The sequence below is a fragment of the Zonotrichia leucophrys genome, chromosome 1 (assembly GCF_028769735.1).
Source record: "Zonotrichia leucophrys gambelii isolate GWCS_2022_RI chromosome 1, RI_Zleu_2.0, whole genome shotgun sequence".
Taxonomy (NCBI): domain Eukaryota; kingdom Metazoa; phylum Chordata; class Aves; order Passeriformes; family Passerellidae; genus Zonotrichia; species Zonotrichia leucophrys.
The window spans coordinates 116288174-116307219 of NC_088169.1; the positions used below are offsets into that span (position 1 = coordinate 116288174).

The 19046-nt window shown below is 48.0% G+C and overlaps 1 protein-coding gene across 1 annotated transcript in view; it reads left to right on the plus strand.

Moving 5' to 3' along the window:
- The window catches only part of C2CD3 (C2 domain containing 3 centriole elongation regulator), a 40167-nt gene that overhangs the window by 9021 nt on the left and 12100 nt on the right, over positions 1-19046 (plus strand). Inside the window, 16 exon segments of the mRNA XM_064729171.1 lie at positions 241-359; positions 1202-1324; positions 2069-2470; positions 2730-2881; positions 4125-4368; positions 5011-5194; positions 6540-6720; positions 7706-7878; positions 9765-9885; positions 11022-11290; positions 12930-13019; positions 14065-14664; positions 15628-15945; positions 16899-17037; positions 17699-17763; positions 18337-18542. Of these exon segments, the coding sequence (XP_064585241.1) occupies positions 241-359; positions 1202-1324; positions 2069-2470; positions 2730-2881; positions 4125-4368; positions 5011-5194; positions 6540-6720; positions 7706-7878; positions 9765-9885; positions 11022-11290; positions 12930-13019; positions 14065-14664; positions 15628-15945; positions 16899-17037; positions 17699-17763; positions 18337-18542 (3386 nt within the window).

The following is a 19046-nucleotide window of genomic DNA, read 5'->3' on the forward strand; positions in this document are numbered from 1 at the left end:
ACGTTGGTTTATATTAATGTGTTTAATGATTTATTAATTATTTCTATGAATTCATAATCTTAATTTTGTCCTGCTGGCCTCCTGCTGTTTGCTGGCCTTCAAAAATGAAAACCAGTTTACTTTATTGGTGTTGATAAACAGTGCAGAATTAAATTATTGTGTTTGTAACGGCACTCTACAGGAGAAAGTTTATTTATATCAGATAATTTTGGATATTTGTTGCTCCTGTCTTCCTTGCAGTGGTGAAGTTCCAGCAGCAGTCTGTGTTCCCTGTGTGGCTGGGGGAAAGGATGGTGGAGCACTGGTGGGGCTCTGACCTGGCTTTTAAAATCTACATGAGAAAAAGCACACAGAAAAAGGTATTTACTACAAATTGTTCCTTCTTTGTGTATTAAAAAGCAAAGGAATTCCTTGCATTTCCACTTCCCACAGGCACAGTGCAGACAGTGGGATATTGGGGGGAAAGTGGTGTTACACTGATTGCTGCTCAGGCTTCACAGAATCACAGAACATTCTGAGGGACCCCCAGCATCAGCAGCCCAGCCCCTGCCCTGCAGAGACACCCCAGCAATCCCACCCTGTGCATCCCTGGGAGTGCTGTCCAAACATTCTGGAGCTCTGGCAGCCTTGGGGCCAGGGCCATTCACTGCTCCAGCCTTGTCACTCTGTCACTTCATTAAAGGCTTTTCTGAGACTGACACTGGCAAGCAAAAAAAAAAATGTACTTCCCTCATCTTTTAGACTGTTGTTTAAGCTGTGAAAAGCAGCTGTAGCTTGTGCGTTTTTGGGGGGAAAAGGTATATTTCTGTCTGATAAGATGATTTGCATAGCCATCTGCCTGTGATGGAGATGGTGAGAGGGGTTAACTCAGCTTATGTTATTTAATCAGCACCAAGGATATCTGCTTTTCTTTTAATGGAGGAGTAAATTGCGTCTCTCAGTATGGAAATTGTGCTCATTTACTAGGATTTAGGTTATTCAATTTTTGCATTAATCTGGAATTGTTTACAGTACTTTCCAGGAAAGTTTGTCTTACTGTTCTAGTGAGACTTGGAATTGGAAGTAGAGGAAATTTCCTAAATCCCGGTTGGTACAACTGACGTTGGGAATGGGAGTGGGAGCCAGAAAGCTTTTTTTCTTCCCCCAAAATTCTTTAACTCTGATAGAAATCATGCAAAACTAACTCTTTGCCTACCCTCAGCCCGTGGCCATTGGCTCAGCAGCGCTTCAGCTCCGCAGGGTGATTGAGGCTGAGCTGCTCAGTGTCAGCTGGGACATACCTGTGGAAAAAGAGGGAGAGCACACACAAGTTGGGCCCCTAAAGGTATGTGTTTTACCATCTCTGCCTTGAATTGTTGCTAATTTTGACTGCACACTCTTATTTCTAACTCCTCTTTTCTCTCTTTGTTTCAATTTACCAGTTCTCAAATACAAATGTTTGCAAGATCAGTATAAAAATAACCCTTAACCCTTTTTTATTCTTAGAGTTTTGGGGAAATATTTTGAAACTCTTGCATGTCTAGGAATGTTGTCATTAAGCTGGGACTTGAATACAGAAACCACTCCACAGGCAAATTTTGAGTGGCACCTACTCAGGGCTTGGAGCTTTGGCTCCTTCACATGTGGCAAGAGCTGAGGTCTCTCCTGCCATGGAGGGCTGGTCCTCCTTGCCCTTGTCACTTCAGGAAATATCTTCTCCAGACACAGTTTCTACCAGTTTGCCCAGCTTCTAAATGAGAAGCACTAACAGTTTGACGGATTTGACAGTTCTGAGGATAAACAGCTCTCTGTATTAGCAGGTGAAGGATTCAGAATGGGGTGAGCTTTAAGGTTCCCTTCCAACCCAGACCATTCAATAACTCATCTGTAATTGTGTGGTTTTGCACTCGTGGATTTTGTTTCTTAAAACTACGTGTAGTTTATTTTACGGCAAAAGCTGTAGCTTGCAACCACCATAATGCCTTGGGGTGAGTTCTGGAGCCAAAGGTGTGCTGTGTTTTCCTGAGTTTGTGTTGCATGCCTTGTTCCTGGCTGTGGCACATCTGGCCAGCTGTGCTTTGCCTCGCAGGTGTCCCTGCAGCTGGTGGCCGACGCCGCTGCCAGGTCAGCCACAGCCCCAGCTGCCCAGCAGGAGCCCAGCAGGAGGGGTGGAGGTGCAGGAATCCCTCCGTGCCCCAGCGGGAGCCCCGAGGAGGGCCGGGCGCCGGGAGCGGGCGGCAGGGACGTGGCGCAGCCGCTGTGCCCGGTGCCCGCCCGGCATGGGGTGGCACACGTCCCCCCAGCTGAGGAGCAGGGCTTGCTGCTGCACGTGCTCCTGATGGTGCCTGATGGAAAGGACTTTGTGGCTGAAGGCTCTGGCCTCCCCAGCTCCTGCAATGTGTATCTGAACTGCAAACTGCTCAGCACTGAGGAGGCAACGAGATCCGCTGTCGTCTGGGGCACGAGACAGCCTGCCTTCAATTTTTCTCAGGCAAGTGACATGTTCTCCATTTCCCACCGATGGAAGCGTGGTATTCCCCGCTGACAAACACATTTCCTAGTTAAATTACTTTTTTTGTACCTAGAAACATCTCTGCTTGGCTCTGTTGAATGCACATTTGATTTTTAACTTCTGTGTCTAAAAAGTACAATTCTGTAGACTGGAATAAAGTAGATTTATCAGAATGCTCTGTACTTAGCCAATATTTTCCAGTGAATTCTGTGCACTAATTCTGCTTTAAACCTTTCAGGTGATGCCTTTTTCGTTGACCTCCAAACGCTTGGAGCGGCTGAAGAACAATGTCATGATCATTGAGGCATGGAACAAGCTGGGAAGCCCTGGCTCTGACAAATTGCTGGGATTAGTGAAACTCCCTCTGCATCAGTTTTACATCTCGTTCAAGTAAATTTGGTTTTTTCCCCATTTTTTATTGGGTTGGGAAATATCCTAGCTGAAGCTTAGAGAAAGAAGTAGGTGATGGTGTGTGGAGGTTTTGTGGGAGGGTTCTTAGTTACACTCCATAGCAAAAGGCATTTTTGCCCTGCACTGAGCAGGGTGTGAGTTACGCTGTCCTTGTCCAGAAGTACGATAGAGTGTGACAAGAAAAGTCACTGTGGTGCCTCAGGGTTGGTGCCTGCTTAACCTGTGGTCCTGTGATGGAATAAAACTAGAAGAAGTCAGAGTGACTACGCAGGAGAATGAAGTGTGGCTTCCCATCAGTAGTTTTCCAATATTGTGACTGGGTTTGCCCCTAATTATGTTCTGCAGAGATCCCATAGGGATGCTGTCAGTTTGCACAGCCTGGGTGTCAAAAAGTCTCCAAAACCTTCCTGTTTTAATTGTGTTCTTCTCCAAAGGGATTCTCCAGAGTTCTTTGTTCTTCTTGAGTTTAATCTATTGGCTTCTTGTTCAGTTAAGTAATATACCTGCTTAAAACAGTTTAAGTTCTTGGAAATACTGGACAGAAGAAATTCTTCCTAATGCAAAGGATTTATTCCTTTTATCTTGGTCAGAGCTAGTGGCATGTGGAAACCAGGTGGTGCTGGAGCTGACTGGCCACTACTTTGTTAGTTACTATTGTGTCATTTGTATCATTTTTTTTAGTAAGCCACTGCAGTTTATTTGTGTGTATCTTAGAATCCCAGAATGGTTTGGCTTGGGAGGGACCTTAAAGCCCATCCAGTGGCACTGGCACCTTCCACTCAACCACGTTGCTCCAAGCCCCATCCAACCTGGCCTTGAATAACTTCAGGGTATGATTGGAGATTTTTACATCTTTCTAGGAGGCTGTCACTGTTCCCTCTTTTCTTCCATGCCCAAAGGCACATAACTATAGTCATAAAAGTATCATATGGCTACAGGGTGTTAATGAGAGTCTTGTTCCCATTCATCCCTTTGTTCACAGGTCTCTAGGCTGGCTGGTAGGTTTTGGGAAATTGTCCTTTGTCCTTGCTGGCAATAACTTCTTGCACCCAGCAGCTCATGGGTGAGTGAAGGTGGGATGTGAGACAAATTTCAGAGGAGCAGAGGTAGACTGGTTTTTATCAGCACTGAAAATCCCATCTAAAGCGTGTTCGGTGTGATGCTGTTCCTGCTCAGATGGCTCATGCTCACGCTGGGGCTTTTTTGTTTGTTTGTCCTGCAGGGATCCCAGGGTTTCCCAGCTGCTCCTGCAGGCTCAGTACCCGGTGGTGGCCGTGGATGGCCCCGTGCCCGTGGTGGACGTTTTCACGGGCAGCACCCGTGGCAGCCTGAGGGTCACCCTGGCCATGGGATCGGCTGAGCAGATCGTGGCCCTGCAGAGACTCAGATCTGAGGAGGGAATGGTGCCCCCAGTGGCACAACGTCCTCCTCACTCCCTGGACCATCTGGCTGCACAACCCACGCTGGTATTTACTCTTCAGTATGCCCCATTCTTGCTGTTAAGGATATGTCAAAAGGGTTTTACCAGTAGGTTCATTAACAGATGAATGATCCCCAATCTCTTCTTGGAGCTGTAGCCAATTTTGTTACATTCTGCAAATTGTACACAGAATTATATTGTTTATACTCTCTTTTTACCAGCTTGACCTCACCAGTCTTGACTTTATGCCATTTTTATTGCCTTGCATGTCCACTGTTTCTATCTTCACAAGTCCAGTAAAAACAAAAACAAAATTATAGAAAATCCTAATTCTCACTGCCTTATTGTGGGGGTTTTGCCACTACCTTGGAGTTGGATAGGTAGGAACTTTTATGTATGTGCTTTGCAGGAAATAAAAAAAATTTCTTTCAGACTTTCAATGTTTCTGTAAACTTTAGGAGGAAAATGGTAGATAATTTCCCTGTCCCCCATCTCAGGCTTCTTAAATCCTTATCACATATAATTGTTTAGATTGGAAAAGGCCTCTATGCTCATTGAATCCAACCACTACCCAGCCCTGCTAAGGCCACAATTAAACCATGTCCCCAAATGTTACATTCCCATGGCTTTTAAGTGCCTCCAGGGATGACTCAACCACTTTCATGTGGCTTCCCCTTTTTTTTGCTAGCAGGTGGAGCCAGGAGGGGAAGACCTGATGGAGCACGTGTTTGAGATCCACGTGGAGAGTGTGAAGGGACTCACTCCCCTGCAGTCCACGGTCTGGGGAGAGGCTGACTGCTACATCCAGTACTATTTCCCTGTTCAGGAGGCTGGCTGTGGTGCACTGCAAGGACCTGGACTGCATGAGGATGGTAAGTTTGTTTTATAATTTTCCCTTATTTAGAGCATTGCTTTAATTAAATATCATTTAGTCGTGTTCCCTCTGCCTAAGTAAGAGGGGGACATGTTTTTCTGAGCTTTCAAGCGGCGAACGCTTATTTTCTTGGAAAAACTGGGGTTGGGCTGTGTCCCTGGACTCAAAGCCTTGTTTGTCTGAGGCTGGTGGCAAGTTCCCAGTGGGAAAAAGAGACCTCATTCCAAATCTCTTCACATGGTACCTTCTCTTAAAGGGTTAAAGGTGCTAGAGGGCTGTGCCTGCTAGTCCAACAAAGGTGCAGGAATGGGTCTGCAGGGAATAGGGAGATAGTACACAGTGAAATTCAGCAAGGGCTTTACATGCACTGGCCTTTCAGGGTGCTTGTTTTGCTCTCCACAACTCCCTGACAGGTGAGTGCAGCCAGGTGGGGATCGGGCTCTGCTCCCAGGCAGCAGGGGACAGGACAAGAGGAAACGGCCCCAGGTCATGCTGAGGGAGGCTTAGGTTGAATATCAGGGAAAACGTCTTCATCAGCAGGGTTATCACACCCTGGCACAGCTGGCCGGGTGAGTGGTGGAGTCACCATCCCTGGAAATGTTCAGGAAGTGTTTGGATGTGGCACTTGGGTATGTGGTTTGCTGGGTGGCCATGGCAGGGCTGGGTTAACAGCTGGATTTGATGATCTTAGAGGCCTTTTCCAAACATAACAATTCTGTGATTTTCATGGATACACCAACAGAAGAGTTGCTTAGTTTGGATCACTAGGATTGACAGAATGGTTTAGATGGGAAGGGACCTTAAGTCCCATCCATTCACACCCCCTGCCATGGCAAGGACACCTTCCACTGTCCCAGGCTGTTCCAAGCCCTGTCTGACCTGGCCTTGGACACTTCTAGGGATCCAGGGGCAGCCACAGCTGCTCTGGCAACCTGTGCCAGGGCCTCACCTTCCTATTGGGAGGAATTTCTTCCCAATATCCAATCTAAATCCAGATTATAAAAGAATATTTAAATAATTGTAATTGTAGGAAAGAACATAGTGTTGTGTGCTTTGCATCACCACTGAAAAAAAATGACATTCAGTAAAATGGTTCCGTAGTAAGTGCTCTGGGATTTCTGTACTGCCTCTTTAGCTGTAGTTCCCAGGCTGTGGCTCGCAGGGTCATGGGGCTGTGTGGATTGCTTGTAAAAGCTTTGTGAAATGAAGCTCAGAAGAGCAAACCTTGTCCCAGGAGGATTTCACTCCCTGTCCATGGGTCCTACCTCCTGAATTAGTACAAGCAGAAAAAGATGGAAAGCTGCAATTCCAACCACTTTTAACCAGTTCTGCTTGACTTCTAGGCATCACATTAAAGCCGTTTAGAACAGCTACCACCTTGTGTGTCCCTGATCCCATCTTTAATGATGAACATCATCATTCCCTGTTGGTTCCTGCTGATGTCCCAGTCCAGAGGCTCCTGGTCAGTGCATTTATGTCACCAGGAGCAGCAGCAGGAGGAATCCAGTTTGAAGTCTGGTGCAGGTACAGAACAATGTCCTATTATTTGTAGATAGCACAGCAATACTGATAGAGGTACATCTGATCTTGAAAAATCTCTGGCTCTGGAATGGATATTTTTAATAATAGAAAAAAGGTAAGCTCATCAACATTTAGTGATGACTATCTGCACTTAAAACCTGTGAGCCTTATTCCCCACCAAGAGTCCTAATTACTCCTTTTTATAACTTAAAAAGTGTGTGTTAATAGTTTGCTTTCTTCCATCTTTTAGTCAGCATAACAATCTAAAAGTAGTTTAAATGCTTGGTGCATCTAAATTTTACTTAATAGCACCCTGAAAGTATAATTTCATTGTGCTGGATTTGCTCTTTTCCCTCATACAAATCACTGAGTACAAGAGAAGTAATAAAAAGTGTTTTGTAAATTCAAAATGCTTCTTTGGCTACTGAAGATAATTATTAGTAATGGAGAGCAGAAGCCATGAAGACAAATAGCTTTGGAAAAAGATAATAATCTGTTCATTCTGCAGTAAACAAGTCAGGCTTTTTAAAATTTGCTAAGTCACATAAGAATTACTCTGAGCTGTTCGTAAGATACAGTGCCAGAATTTGTTTTAGGATGAAGCTGAAGCCAAGTAATGCACTAAAAAAAGGTTTAGAGTTATTTTTTTATATTCACAATCTGGTACCTCACATCTGTTCTGCAAGAGAGGTATTTTCATCTATTACTGAGAAGTGAAAGCAGAGAATATTTGGTGCCAGATCCTTCTCTTGTTTTTCTTTGGGATGCCAACTTTTAGTGGAGTTCTTGCCTGTTGACTTGTTAGGACTAGTGCAAGTATGTATTTGTAGCATTATCTGCTTAAGCACTTAATGATTCTTTTCTTCAGTGGAAATACATTTATTTTTCTCCCGTAGCTGGGGAGGCTAATTAAGCTTTGAAGACACTCAGAGTTGACTTCTGTACAGTTTGAGAGAAATGTTGATGCTGGTTTTTTGTGTCCTACCAGGTATTATTACCCAAATGTCAGAGACCAGCTGGTTGCCAAAGGGGCCCTGCCTTTGTCACGGCTCTGTGCCATGGTGACTCTGCAGCACCGCCAAGAAATAGGGATTCAAACTTTTAACCTTCCCTTGGTGCCCCGGAGTGATTCCTCAGAGGAATTTCATCTGCGGTCTTCAGGTGAGCAAGGCTTGTGGGCTTTCCCTTCAGGTGGTAAAGCCAGGTTCAGTTGAGGAAACATCTGAGCAGCACAACAGTATGTGATGGTGTGTTAGCAAAGGATAAAGGAAATGGCCTCAAGTTGTGCCAGGGAGATTTAGCTTTGATATTAGGGAAAATTTCTTTCCCTAGTGGGCTGTCCAGTCCTGGCACAGGCAGCTCCAGGCCATGGTGGAATCCCCATCTCTGGTAGGATTTAACAAGTGTGTGGATGGGGCACTTAGGGACAGGGAGGAGTGGTAGCTATGGGAGTGCTGGAGGAATGATTTAGCTCTATGATTTTATGGGTCTTTTCCAGCCAAAGCAGTTTTGATTCTGTTTAAAATTCTGTCGAATTCTATAAAAGTCTGTTTGCCTCCAGGGCAAATAAAAATATGGATTTGTGTTGGCAACTGAAACCAACCAGGAGTGGTTTTCCTCCCAGCTTTCACTAACACCATAATGAGTAAAAAATCAGTGATTAAACAGGGGAAACCCTCAAACGTTCAAAAACTTCAGAGTTGGCTTGCAGTGCTTGGGGTTGGCCACAGGAGGGCGACACTGCAGGCGTGGTCTTGCAGTGCTGTTGTTTGTCCACAGGAGGGCGACACTCTGGCCTTGACTTGCAGTGCTGCGCTTTGTCCACAGGAGGGCGACACTCTGGCCTTGACTTGCAGTGCTCTTGTTTGTCCACAGGAGGGCGACACTCTGGCCTTGACTTGCAGTGCTGCGCTTTGTCCACAGGAGGGCGACACTCTGGCCTTGACTTGCAGTGTTGCGCTTTGTCCACAGGAGGGCGACACTCTGGCCTTGACTTGCAGTGCTCTTGTTTGTCCACAGGAGGGCGACACTACGGACCTGGTCTTGCAGTGCTCTTGTTTGTCCACAGGAGGGCGACACTGCGGACCTGGTCTTGCAGTGCTCTTGTTTGTCCACAGGAGGGCGACACTGCGGACCTGGTCTTGCAGTGCTCTTGTTTGTCCACAGGAGGGCGACACTGCGGACCTGGTCTTGCAGTGCTCCTGTTTGTCCACAGGAGGGCGACACTACGGACCTGGTCTTGCAGTGCTCTTGTTTGTCCACAGGAGGGCGACACTGCGGGACCCGCCTTGCAGTGCTGCGCTTTGTCCACAGGAGGGCGACACTCTGGCCTTGACTTGCAGTGCTGCGCTTTGTCCACAGGAGGGCGACACTCTGGCCTTGACTTGCAGTGCTGCGCTTTGTCCACAGGAGGGCGACACTGCAGGACCCGGCTTGCAGTGCTCTTGTTTGTCCACAGGAGGGCGACACTGCGGGACCCGCCTTGCAGTGCTGCGCTTCGTCCACAGGAGGGCGACACTCTGGCCTTGACTTGCAGTGCTCTTGTTTGTCCACAGGAGGGCGACACTACGGACCTGGTCTTGCAGTGCTCTTGTTTGTCCACCGGAGGCCGACACTGCGGGACCCGGTTTGCAGTGCTCTTGTTTGTCCACAGGAGGGCGACACTGCGGACCTGGACTTGCAGTGCTCTTGTTTGTCCACAGGAGGGCGACACTGCGGACCTGGACTTGCAGTGCTCTTGTTTGTCCACAGGAGGGCGACACTGCAGGCCTGGTCTTGCAGTGCTGTTGTTTGTCCACAGGAGGGCGACACTCTGGCCTTGACTTGCAGTGCTGCGCTTTGGCCACAGGAGGGCGACACTGCCTCCCAGCTGAAGCGCAGCCTCTTGCCCTGCCTGTCTCAGTGGTTTTGTGGAATTATCCTTTCAGAAAAACACTCATTAATAGAGTAGGTTTTGTGTTAATAGATATAGCTGAATATTGAGTGTGTTGCATGTACGTGCATTATGGGCTGAGCATTTCTTTCCTTCCTTTCTTTCATTAACCCAGGTTTGCTGGATGTGAGTGTAAGGTATCAGCGATCCCTGAAAACAGCAGCTGGAATAACTGCTCAAGCTGTTTCTCTTTCTGTACAAATACACAGGGCAGCTGGTTTGCAGGCAGCAGCCAGGTAAGGCCTCATTCAAAAAGGACCACTTTTCACTTGAAACAGCCTTATCTGGAGGCAGCAGGCTGAAGCATGGGATTAGATCAAATTCTTACTGGCCAGTTTTCCATCTGCAGGGACCAAGATTCCAAGTAGGTCCTGCTCTAAAGTGACAATAACTTTATAAAGACCATCAGCAGCTGTTCTGCTCCCTGAAGCTGCAGTACAGGGTGGTAGCATTTGTTCTGTAGAAGGATGCAGGTCGAAAGGGCATGTTTTCCTACATTTCTACTTTTTTTTTTGCACAAAAGGCTGATGTAAAAACTGGCTAATATAAGATGGTACCTATTTGGGCATTGGTTCTGCTGTTGCTGATGCTATTTAAAAGCTAGCTGGCGTTGTTTTCTTGCATTTCACTGTGAAAACCTCAATAAACTGACTAGAAAATGAAGCATCTTCCTTCCCGCCTTAAGGCTTCTGCTGCCACTGTGTGGTATCAGCTAGACTTAGTTCCAGAATACGTGATTTTCCAGAGTCGGGAAAGGGCTAGAATAGAGGGAGTCAGTTCCACAAGAGAAGGGTGGCTCCTGGCATTCCAGAGCCATGGCCTGACCCTTTCTCAGTGTTGCTGTGAGACCCTGGTCCATCCTAACTAAAGCAGACCCTGAAAGGTGAGGATCACTGTCGTATGGTGAGGGAATGGAGTGACCTCAGACCCCTCATCCTTCAGGTGTATGACCTGAGTAATACCTGGGTCTGGTTTATTGTAAATTACTCCTTTTGCTGGTCAGTTTTGGTCTGTAAAAATAATCTGGCCTGACCTTTGGCTTCTTTCTGGAGCCGGTTCTCAGGGAAGTTTTTCTACAGGACAGCGAATCCTTAAAGGTGCTGAGTACCTTCTCAACCACAAATAAGAGCACAGCCACTAGTGATGAACTCATGAGTTCCTTTTGCCATTTCGTATCTGTCCCTAGTATGTTCAGATGAAAAGGAAAGGTGCAAATGCTATGCAGCCAGAGCCCGCATGAATTTTGCCTTAGAACCTTCACTGTTAGTCCCGTCTGTTCACCTGTGTTTAAGCATGTTGGCTGCTAGATTCCCCGTTCATTATCTGCATTCTCTTCCTTCTTTTCCTTTCCTCTCCCCACCGTGGGCTGCAGGGCTGTGGCGCAGAGGAGCCCCCGTGTGCGGGACCAGGCAGGGGCGGGGGTGAGCGCCTACGTGTGCGCGCTGCCGTCCTTCCTGCCGCCGGCGCGGGCGCGCCGCACGCGGGCCGTGCCCGGCTCCTTCTGCCCCCAGTTCGGGCAGCGCCTGTGCTTCCTCTGCCCGCTCGTCACCCACAGAAGCACCGGGGAGGCCTCTTCTCTGGGGGAGCTCCTGCAGTCTGGCAGCGTTTTATTCTCCGTCTACCATCAGAGCGCCAAGTCAGGTAAGGACAGCAGGGGCAAGGATTGAATACTGGTGCAGAGATCCCCTTAATTTTAGTGAATTAAAAAAAATACTCATAAAATAATGGTATGTCATGGTTTGAGCCTGGCACAGAGCCAGTGCCCCCCATGAAAATGCCTCACCCTGGTGTCTGCTGTGAGATGTGACCAGGAATAAGCAAAACAGGCTCTAACTTAAACATAAAGACCACTTTATTACTTAAACTACAGGAAAATAGGGAGAGACTATAAGGAAAAAGAAGAAAAGAATTGAAAACCTTACAAAAAAAACCATTTTCCTCCTCCCCCACCACCTGACTTTCCCAATCCAATACATTCTCCCAAAACAACTGCCCAGCCTTGGCCCCACACGTTAGTATACTCAAACTTCAGTTCATGAAGAGGAAAGGAGTCTTTCTCGTTCCATAGGCTTCTCGTGGAAACACACTGAAAACCTCGTGTGCTTCCCTGTCACTTCGGCACCGCCCGGAAAGTCCATTTGCCGCTTGTGACATCTTCCTTCCATGCTCAGTGCTCTCACCACCGAGACATGGCCAGAGCTGCTTTTAGGGTTGTCTTTCAAGGATGCCTTGTCTCACTCCAAAAAGGCACAGTCTCTGCTTTTGGGACATCTGTCCCCCCCATATTTTTCCAACCCCCTGGGGCCGGGGGTCCTCACGAAGAACCTTCCTGGTTTTGAGGCACTGCCTCCCCCTAAATGCAGTCTGTGTCACAGGAACAACTGAGTCCATGGCTACAAGAAAAAGTCCAGCCAAAAGGCCACTCCAAATCATCTCCCCCCATCCAATTATCTCCACATTCTTCGGGCCAAAGTCCTTGTCTCATCTCATCTCTCATCTCCCTTCTTATTCAGCTTCGAGGAGGATTAGCATTTTTGCAAGGCCCCAATCATGCAAGAAAGGGTTAAAAGTTTTCAGTCTCTGTCTGTCCTGGGACGAGATGATACTCCCACACGTGCTGCTGCTGCGGCCGGCCGCTCTCCCTCCCGGAGGGATGGGGGGGGGCTGGCTGCCCGATGTCTCGATGTCTCTTGGGGCTCCGCCACCCTTCCATCCTTGAAAGCCCCCTCAACCCCCACCTCTGTCCAGGACCCAGGCCTACCGCATGGCCCCCCCCCCCCCGCCCAGCAGCAGCGGGCTGGGCGGGGGAAGAGATCCGACCTCTTCGCCCGACGATGTCCCAAAGAGGAAGTGCCAGGGCAGTGCCTTGCTTTTAACCCCTGTGTATTCTCGGAGGTGTGTCCAAACCCCACTGGCTACACCAGGTGTCAGTATGAAACCCAAAACCTTCATTGGTTTGACCACAGCTTCCCAGAATTCCCACTCCTTCCTGGTCAAACCACGACAGGTATAATTTGGGTTGGTACTTGAAGCACCCCTCCCTGCAATGAGCAAGGCCATCTTCCAGCAGGTCAGGTTGCTCAGAGCCCTGTGCAGGGAACTCTGCAGTTGTAATAGATGTAATTATCTGAATTGTCTTTGGGAGAGACTGTTCCCCTTGTGCAAAGAGGTTTTGAACCTCCCAGTGATGAAGCTCACCTCTTACTGCTGTCCTCCAGTCAATCACTTCTAAACCTTCCCTGCCAGTTGGGTGTATTTACAAAATCATTTTATTTTCCAGCCACTGACAAGCTGGCTGACAGAACATCCCGAGATTATCTTCTTGGGACCGTCACGATCCCAACCAGAGACCTGCTGACAAGGAGATCAGGTAACACAGCAGTGCTGTGCTGCTGACATTCTGTGTAAATGCTACTGCAATTCCTTAAAACTATTTACATTCCTGTTTCGGGGGGCTTGTTTTGGTTTTAGGGGGAGTTTCTGGGTTTTTTTAGACCAAAATTTTTTCAGATGTTCCCCATGTGTTCAGTAAAAATCCAGTATTAGGAAAGTCACATAAAGGTTGTTTGAAAATCTGTTTTTTGGGGTGTAGGATGTTTGGTGGCTGAATGAATATTCTGGGGCTACTATGAAGAAATTTAACTCCATGCCAGCTGAAACCAGCATCTAAAATCCTTAGGGCTTTATTCAGTGCTGTTTATTTTCTAGATAGAAAGTCCAAAAAGGATGACAGGTCCATGAGTTGCAGTGTTTAGTGCAGGACCAGTGACTGTTTTTAAAATGTCAAAGCTGCAAACAAAAGTCTTAGATAATTAGGAAGTAACAGGATTTAATATTTTTGTTGTTTTTTGGGTTTTTTTAACTGTGTATGAAATACCCCAATGCTCCTTTTGAGTCCCTTCCACTTTAGACAATTCTGTGAAAGTTCTGTGAAAAAATTATTCACATATCTGTCCCCTACTGATCTTCTTTATCTAGTATTAGTTTGGGATTATTATACCCTATAATAACAATGTTTTTATTTTTTGCCTTGGTTATTTCTGATTTAATTTCAGTGAAGTTCTCATTTTCTCCAGCCCAAAATTTTGAGGTTGTTTTTAATGGGAAAGAAGTAGGAAAAAAATGAGAACACATAATTTTATAATTGGGTATCCCAGGGATATGGTGTCATTGTAAGATGGGTGTTGTTAATGAAGGGAAAATCCTTTGGGATCAGAACTGCTGCTGAGGTTTTTAGAAGGCCAGAAACTTGTTGCCATTTCAGATTAGAAACTATTTATTAAAATTCCAAACGAGAACTAAGCCCTAGGTTTATTTGGCGTTCTGGTCCTTGGTTGGTGACCGGAGGGGTGACTGTTCCTCAGCGGCGTTTTTGGGAAGCTGGGCCAAGTCCAACAGGCCCTGTGCTCCCGCAGGTGTTTCAGGCTGGTTCCCAGTGACCCTCTCCGAGGCGCCGCTGTCCCCGCAGTGCCCGAGCGCCCTGCAGGCCGTTGTGGGAGGGCTGGAGCTCTCGGTGGCCTTTGCCCACCAGGGCGACCGGGAGCGCGTCCTGGAGGCCGCGCGGCTGCTGGGCTGGAGCGGCGAGGGGCCCCGCGAGGATCGGGAGCGCAGCGCCGGCCCGGTGGCCGTGACCGTCTCCACGCCACGGCTGTGGCTGCCCCTGCGCTGCGTGCTGCTGCCAGGGCAGGCTCGCCTGCACGAGAGCACCCGCTGCTACCTCAGGTACAAGCTGTACAACCAGGAGCCCACCTGCACGTGGCTGCGGCGGCCAGAGCTGAGCCACGACATGGAGAGCGTCACGGTGAGCTTCGGGAAAGCCAGCACGGTGACCCTCGGGAGGAGCCAGGGGCTGCTGTGGTTCTTCAGGGAGGAGAGGTTGGAAATCCAGGTGTGGTGTGCCTATGGCAAGGACAGTGAGGTGGAAAGACCCCTGGACACAGATCGTCTCATTGGATCTGCCTACGTCGACCTGGCGGCGTTGGCAGAGGGATCCAGGAGAGCGCTGAGTGTCAGTGGTGAGTCCCTGAAACTCAGGGTCACATCCCATTCCTCCCTGCTGGCAATTTAATGTGCTTCCTTCCCTAGTCACTTTAAACAAAATGTTCATGGGTTTGTTTTGTCCTGCACAGAGTCCCGGGGTGGTCAGGGTTGGAATGGATCTCTGGAGATGACCAGTGCCACCCTCTGCCCAGGCAGGGTCACCTGCAGCAGGTGCCACAGCAGCACATCCACGTGGGTTTGGGGTGTCCCCAGAGATGGAGGCTGCAGGCCCTCCCTGGGCAGCTGTTCCAGGGCTCTGCCCCCTCCATGAGGTGGAGCTGGTGTTTTAGTTTATGGCTTCTGTCATCTACATTGTACTCATCAGCTTTGTGGACTGATAGGCTTTTCTTTTAGGTACACTACAAGAGTTAAAACTAATTTTTATGCAGGGTATATGTTGTATTCTCCATATGCGTATCTGAAATTGTGCAGAGTCACTGTTCCCAGGGCTCTCAGGAAGTTAATGTACCCTAATCTGAGTGACTGGGGGAAAATGAAGGTGTACCAAATTTGGGGGATTGGTCATGGTTTTTAACGTTTCCAGGCTTGTACTTCTGGGTGATACTCACATAGAAATTACACTGGGAATCAAAATTCATTCTGCTGGGCTCGTGTGAGGTCTCTGCAGGAATGAGCTGCAGCAGCTGCTCTCCAGGCTCCTGCCTTTCCCGTGGCTCAGTCCCTGGCTGTCTGTGCCCTCTCCTGCAGGTGTTTACCCCCTGTTCAGGTGCAATGCTGCAGACCTGGCAGGAGCTGTTGCTGCTCTCCAGGCTCCTGCCTTTCCCGTGGCTCAGTCCCTGGCTGTCTGTGCCCTCTCCTGCAGGTGTGTACCCCCTGTTCAGGTGCAATGCTGCAGACCTGGCGGGAGCTGTTGCTGCTCTCCAGGCTCCTGCCTTTCCCGTGGCTCAGTCCCTGGCTGTCTGTGCCCTCTCCTGCAGGTGTTTACCCCCTGTTCAGGTGCAATGCTGCAGACCTGGCGGGAGCCGCCGTGCGTGTCCACGTCAGCGTCGCTCCCAGTGCCCCTGCCGTGCCCAGAGCTCCCTGTGCTGAGCAGGGCAGCAGCAGCAGCAGCAGCGAGGGTGGAGGCACAGGGGACAGCCCTGCTCTGGGCCAGCAGCTCTCTGACAAACAGCAGGTGGATGTTGAAGGTTCAGGGATCACCAATGGCCAGCCGCAGGAAGAGGACGTGGTGTTTCTGGAAAACACGGTTGCTGTCAGTATCCTCGTGGAGAGAGCAATGCATCTCAGTTTGAAAGGTAACACCTCACACACACACTCCCTTCCTTTTCTGTCTTTGCTGCCTTTCTTTTCTCTTTCTTGTTTTTCTGACTCTTTGTTTCCCTCTGAGATCTGTTCCTGCTCCAGCACAGTGAATGGCAGGGAGGGATTTTTAACTTGGCTTCGTGGTGTTGCAGCCCCGATCACTGTGTAAGTACAGGGGAAGCAGGAGGCTGAACTGCACAGCCTGTCCTCCTGAATAAACTCCAAAATATAAATAACTTAATGCTACCTGTTAGAGATGACAGCCAAATTCTGTAATTAGGCACTGTCTGAATAGCTGAACTCCAGGTTAAGCACTGACTGAGTAACTGAACCCCAAGATGCCCTTGTCTCACAGACTCCTGCAAATTAGCACATAATAAATTTGTAAAGCTGGCTCACTGTACTCAGCTCTTCTTCCCTTGACAACACAGCTAAGAGTCAAATGCAAACCATTATTTAAAGGTATGTAATTCTAAAGGAATCTGAGCCCTGCAGATGCATTTTTATAATCATTCTAGAATCTTCTGGAATCCATGGTCTTTGAAAAACTGGTGCAATTTTGTTTGTTATTGCAAAGTTTTTGATGATATAAAGCAGAAATATTTATATATTTTTGTCTTGCAGCATGGAGAGTAGCTCAAGCACTGGAATAGGGTCCTCGGGACCTGGGTTGTATTCCTTGCTTTACTTCTGACTTCTTAGATGACCTTGGGCAAATGATTTTTCTGTTTCTGCCTTGAGTATTCCAGTTTCTGCTCTGTGAAAGGTTCATGTAATGTTTGCTTCCATTGTAAACATAACATGCTATTAGCTCCTCCAGTGAAAAGGAGTATTTTCTAGATGGTGGATTTCTTTGCCAGCTGTGTGATCTTAATTGCTGAACTGCCTTTAGGTTTTGTTGCTGTTATTAATTAAGAAGTGTGCGTTGAGTTCTGTGTAATTTCAGGGAGTCCCCTGACGGAGCGGGAGGTGGCCGCCCCCAGCAGCTGCGTGTCCTTTGCTGTGGCTGGGGCAGAGGCTCCCGTCACCACCCCCGTGGTGGCAAACACAGACTCACCAGTCTGGGACTTCCAGCAGCAGGCACGGTGAGAGATGGGGCTCACACAGACACTCCCACATCTGGCAGCCAGGCAGCTGTGGAAAGGACATGAGGGTTGGGGCTTTCTAGCTCAGACCTGGATATCTGAGCCTAAATGAAAAAAGATTATTTGACTGCTTCAAGGCACCTCAGCAGATCAAGTCGTACATGGCAGTATTCAGGAATTAACCTGTGTGATCCAATCTAGTGTCTCCTCCAGTGTTTTAAATCTGAGCCCCTTCAAAGAACCTAAAAACTGTTCTACATTTAACACTTCATTTCTACATGTGTTTATTTTTTATTTCCAGCACTGAACTTCAAACATTACAGCTTTGAACCATAGCCCCAGTGCTTTGCTGTCACCGTGTTATTGAATCATGAAATAAACTATTTCTATATATCTGTTCCCTCACAATTTCTTTGTCCTATCTTTCAAATGTACAGCAAGAGTGAGGAGAGGGGAATACTTATTGAATAAGCAGAAGCCCAAACTCTGTAGAGATGTGTTACATTGAGGCTCAGTAATTTGGGGTTTGTTTTGTTCCTGTCCCCATCAGTACAGAAAGAAACTGGTTTGTCTGGGTAGATAAAATGGCACTGACACCTCAGAAGCATTTTACTGCTTTTCCCTGCTTTGCATAAAATGTTATGGTTTTTATTCCTAACAGATTATCCAAAGAGCTTCTCCTGGATCCACAGCAAACCTTGGTCTTCAAAGTGTGGCATAAAGCAGGTAAAGTTTGTGGTGCAGTACTAAGAGGAGTGTGTTTTTTGCATCCCCTTCCTAAGGTTCCTTGTATTTCATGCAAGGAAAATTAATTCTATTAAGTGAATAGGAGAGCAGAATTGTAATGCCATCTTTTGCCTTGTACAAGAAGAATGCTAGAGATAAATACCTGTTCATTTCCTGGCCCTTGGCATCCTCCTGTCCCCCATTAATCATATTGCAAGATGTAGTTCATCTGTATTCTCTCTGGTTTTATTGTAACAGTGCTTTAGATGTTGGATTTTCCTGCTGAAAGAAATTCTTACCTGCTTCCTTCTCGTGCTGTTTGGTTTTGCTTCCAGAGTAACCTTCCTGTGTAGCCAGAGCACTGAGTGCTCACAGTGCTTCTCCTGCCCGTCCCTCTGCCTGCCCTGGGCTTTCTCTGTTCTGCAGGGACATTTTTGGCTGAACAGAACCCAGGTCATCCAGACCACGTCCCCCTGTTGGACAGGATGTTGCGTGCCTCCAGGCCGTGTTCCCAGGGCTGTGTTTTAGCATTCCTGATGCTGATGTCAGCGTGTTGGTGTCCCTCCTCCCCAGAGTCGGAGCGCGTGATCGGGTTTGCGGCCGTGGATCTCTCTCCGCTGCTCTCAGGCTTCCAGCTGGTGTGCGGCTGGTACAACATCACCGACTTCAGCGGGCAGTGCCGGGGGCAGATCAAGGTGGCCGTGTCCCCTCTGCAGAGCGTCAGCAGCCTGAGGGAGGAGCGGCAGGCCAGGGCCCGCAGCCAGCCGGAGAGCTCTGCTGTACGTTCCTCCATCTCCTGCCCTCCCACTGCACTGCTGGGAGCCAGCACTCTGGGCTCCCGAGACAGTTCACAGCACTCTCATGGACCAGTCTGCTTAAAAACCTCCTGATTCCTCAGGAATTCTGCGCCAGGTTTCCATGGTAGCTGCTGGCCAGTGCTAGTTGCAGCACCTCAACCAGGTCATGAGCATCCCCTTGGCTTCGCTCTGTGGTTGCTTCATTTTCTTTAGGAGACTGTTCTGTGCATTTGGATGTCTGGGAGCATGGCTTAGATCTGTTTGCTGCTTTGGGTGACAGCTGGTACCCAAAAACATACAGTAGATTCAACTTTTCATTGGTTAGGAAACATCCAATTTGGCAAGAATCTGTTTTTCTGGGATATTTGCTTTTTATCTGGGTTTTTCTTTATTCTCTAGGCTCCCCAGATATGCTTTGGTGTGTTATAGACCTGTAAGGCAGCCTTTATCCTACTTTCCATCACTTTACTCTTTGATAGCGTGGGG